Source organism: Juglans microcarpa x Juglans regia, chromosome 3S (assembly GCF_004785595.1).
Source record: "Juglans microcarpa x Juglans regia isolate MS1-56 chromosome 3S, Jm3101_v1.0, whole genome shotgun sequence".
Lineage (NCBI taxonomy): Eukaryota > Viridiplantae > Streptophyta > Magnoliopsida > Fagales > Juglandaceae > Juglans > Juglans microcarpa x Juglans regia.
Window position 1 is genome coordinate 22,071,020 of NC_054599.1, and position 4,325 is coordinate 22,075,344.

At 40.0% G+C, this 4,325-nt stretch overlaps 1 protein-coding gene across 1 annotated transcript; it reads right to left on the bottom strand.

Moving 5' to 3' along the window:
* Window positions 1-253: 253 nt before the first annotated feature.
* On the bottom strand, window positions 254-3,965 carry LOC121257415 (inactive leucine-rich repeat receptor-like protein kinase CORYNE). Its single transcript, XM_041158407.1, is given in 5 exon segments — window positions 254-436; window positions 487-517; window positions 1,137-1,271; window positions 1,274-1,452; window positions 1,928-3,965. Coding segments are annotated over 3 exon segments (1,179 nt in total). The 5' UTR covers window positions 2,800-3,965; the 3' UTR covers window positions 254-436; window positions 487-517; window positions 1,137-1,143.
* Between the last annotated feature and the right edge of the window lie 360 nt (window positions 3,966-4,325).

The window sequence follows — 4,325 nt, forward strand, 5'->3', positions numbered from 1 at the left end:
ATGTTCTCAACAGAATGCCACCTCCATTGCATCCGTTGCTTATTCTCAATAGAATGCCAAAACCAACCCTGTTCAATATGGAATATTGTAGACTCTTCTAGAATGATTCTCTTGTAACTATTCATTTCTTCTATAAATATGAGTGCTACTGTATTGAGGGATATATTCAACATACCATAAATGTAATTGTTCAATACAAAATCTCTTTGATGCATTCTTTCAAACACCTCTGCTACACTCGGTTTCTTACTGGCTTTAACACTCAGCAAACTCGTGTGCATGCATTTGGAGTTTTGGACCTGAAAGAAGTTATAATTATAAAACTCCCCATTGAAGTTTAACTCCTTAAACTGAACGGAGTCTGTTCTGTTTCGAAGAACAAGAAAAAGGACTCCATTATCTCTACCCCCCACGAGTCAGTTCAACGCTCCCTTCCACAGTTTCCATGACTGAGTTCAGGTGAGGTGAACGATCACGTTCACAGCTTTCCACAGTTTCCATGACTGGGTTGTTAAGCTTGAAATGCGAAGGACACAAAGGCGAGAACTTCTAAATGCTGTTATCTGTTTAATACAACGAAGTTGAGAGGAGTTTCATTTGTCGTTTTCATGGTTTGAATGCTACATAGCAAGAAGGCACAAGGAGATTCCTTGTTGAGTTTGTCCTAAAGTCAATGCGTTAAAGCAAAAGGAAGATATAAAGAGGATTGCCTAATGTCAAGTTAAAAAAGGATCCGTGATTCCAAAAAAGTATTGTCCAATAAAGACACCCAACCAAACCCCACCATCACCAAGAATGTAAAACATAATAATGCAAATGTCTCGGCATAATTAACTGAGCAAAGACTCATCCTCTTGGTTAAAACATTTTCTCGCATACCAATTTCCTCACTATCAAATATCAGTTATGTACAGACCTCTAGATGCTAAGATAAGAATAATCATACAGATTTGAAAAGAGGCAAGAAGCTAAACAATACAAAATGCAGCAATCACAGCCACAACACCGGGATCATTTTGCAGTTTGTAAAAGAGATTGCTACACATGGCTTGTAGGCATGATCCCTTCAAGCATAAAATCCCAATGTTCCAATTTCCAAAAATCTACAGAAAACTGGTGATCAGTAGTTTACTTACAATTCCTTCAAAAACTGTGTAGTTGGGTTAGCATGTGAACAAGCTCATCACTGGAAGGCCTGTCTGCAGGAATGTCTGATAGGCATTTGACAGCTATTCTCATTGCCATCAGCATCTCATCTTCCTCCACTTCTTCCCTAGAATACTCGTATCTAGCACTTCTCGTGCCTCCCCTGCTTGCTGCAAATGCCTAAGCCACTGTCCCAAACTCCCCCCACTAGCCGGCTCTCCAAAGAATTTGTCAGTAGGGTCTCTACCAGTTAACAAAACACCCAATATCATCCCAAAACTGAAAACGTCACTCTTATCAGTGTACCTGTTTCAAATCAAAATATCCACCATCATGCATTGGTACATGTTTGATAAAACAAAACAACCTAAAATCTCATGCTCAGTTGCAACCAGAAAAAGGGGACCATGGATAACAACAGGTCCTCAACCCCAATTGTAAGACAACATAGAGGGGAGAATGTAAATTCTCCAAGTACAATCCCAAAACCCTGACAGCATCAATTGACTATACAAACCAAGCATGCCTCTAAAATACCACTAGTTAATTGGAAGTGCAGGACGAGTTAAAATTTTTCTGCCAAGTTTAATTTCAATGTAGTTATCAGAATCTAAATTGGTAATTTCAATAGCGTAAGAGACAGTACATAACCCACTGAGGTATAAGTGTTTAAAGAAACAAGAAAACCAATAGCAAGGAAATGAATACGCTTCACGTAAAAATCTTGTATATAGGGATATGCTTTAAAATCTCTCAACTCTGAAAGTCTATATATTATCACCTGCAATTTTGGAAACACTCCGGAGCACTGTAGCCCGAAGTTACTCTATCCAAACTGGGCATGAGCTTAGCCAACCCACAATCCGCCAACCTGGGTTCAAAATCTGCGTCTAACATCACATTTGTAGGCTTCAAGTTATAGTGCAGAAAATGAGAGTCACAATCGAAATGAAGATACTGAAGCCCTTTAACAACCCCAACCGCAATCCTCAGGCGCAGCTCCCACCCAAGCCGCAACTGATTATCTCTAACTCTATGCATTGCATCCTCGAGACTCCCAGTCGGGAAATAGTCATAAAGCAAAGAAAGCCCACCACCGGATTCGCGAACATAAGCCCTTAGGCTCATCAAATTTTGGTGTCTCAAACTGGCAAGCATTTCCAGCTCCTGCTGTATCATTCTCTTCACGCACTTCTCCGGGGAACCGGTCGGAAACTGTTCGAGCCTCTTCACCGCGATGACAAGCCCGTTGTCGAGCACAGTCCGGTAGTATTTCCCATTAGAGCTTGATCCCAACAAATGGTTTTCATTGGCGAGAGCAGCTTGGAGCGTCATGGGAGTGATTTTGGGGGAGAATATGATGGGGCCTTTGAGAAGTGGGGTCCGGTTGAGGTACCGGATGACGCTGCGGACTATCAGAGCGAACAGAAGCGCACCAAGGAAACCGGTTAGTGCTCCTAATGCAATGCTGAGAAGAATACTTTGAAGCCCATTTTGGAATTTGGGTGGTGGAGGCTGAGAGGAGATGTGCTTAGTCGTTTTCTCTCGGCAGTACGCAGCGGCGTGGTGAAAGCAGAACGAGACCAACAACAAAAGAAGAGGAAAGAACCTGTCGTTGTTAAAGGAGGGGGTGTATTTTCCTCTTTTCTCCATTTTCTTTCGTGCCAAGCCAAAAAGCTCAGAACCGAGAGAGAGAGAGTTCTTTTAAGCTAGAATATGTCCCGGTGTTATTTCATTTGTTTTTTTATTTTTACTTTTGAGCATTCCAGGTGCCTGAATATCAAAATGGGAATCACAACACGCTTACAAAATTCCCTTTTCGGGCCTCTCCTCTAATTAAGTTTGCAGGGAAATCTGATAAAAAATGGCACCTTCAACCGAGTCCTCGAAGCGCTTCAAATGTTCAATCCCATAAAAGAAGCTCATAGTGCTCAAGACTGGAACGTATATCAGATCAAAAGGCAAAAAAAATGGACTTTGACCCAAAAATCTTCACAGGAAAATCGCAAAGAATCATTTCTTCATGGAGTCCCCCCATCTTTACTTCTCTCTCACATGAAGAAACGGCCTTTTATACCAATCTGACCTCGAAGGTGAATCTGCAAATCTACACCTCTAAAATTGCACTCTTTACAAAATACCATAAAGATTCACCATCAAGGAGGTGTGGTTGCTTGATTAGCTCCGAGTTGAAGGCCCCCAAAAATACTTTCTTTTCTCCGTTAAAGATAAAGATTGATTAGCAACAGGGCACCCAGGAACCTTCTTTTTTTGTTTCTTTTTTTTTTTTTTTTAACTTTAAACTAGCAAAAGCATGAGGACTCGCGATTCGCCACCTCCGCCAACAACTACGACGACCATAATCGTCCTAGAAAACTCGAAATACAAACAAAACCCCGAATGAAAAATTTGCCTTGCCTCGCCTTGCCTCGCCTTGCCTCGCCTCGGTCTCTCCCTCTCTCTGTTATAGTGTATATGCCTGGCTATTTCTATGCGGACAAAACTTGGTTCCCGTCGTCCCGCCTTTCGGAGAGATACTGTACGACGTGTAGGATTCCAGTTCCACGTCGGATGAAGCATTGCTGGCGTCCATAGGGAGGAGAAGAGACATCGAGCTGTGTACAGGAAGAAACGAGGGTAGGTTCGAGGATCTTGACCGTTGGCTTAGTTAAGATATGATCAGGATCGTTGATAGGGAAGCCACTGGAATTTGTGCTTATGCTTATACAAATGCCACTGTCTTGTCGCGGAGATTAGATTAAATAAAGTTTCTCTTTTTCTTTAACTTTCATCGAATAATTGCTTTTGCATTCTCTATTTTATACAATATCTAACAAAAATAAAACCTAATTCTTTAATATGTACCCTAAAAGTGATTGTGTAACCTTCCACATCCTATAAATATATATAATATTATTTTTTTTTTAATAGTAAAACCTTCGTAATGTTCTTCTGCACACCCTATTAACTGTATATATTTTTAGAATATACAAATTTCTCATATTTTCATTAAGAAAAAATCAACTTTTTTGTGATGAACTTCAATTTTTTTTTTTTTTTCAAAGATTGTGAGCAAAACTTACATATCCTATAACAATTTTTAACATTACTCAATTATAAATTATGTAATAACAATATGAGAATATTGCCTATTTCAATATATTTTAATTATCAAAACA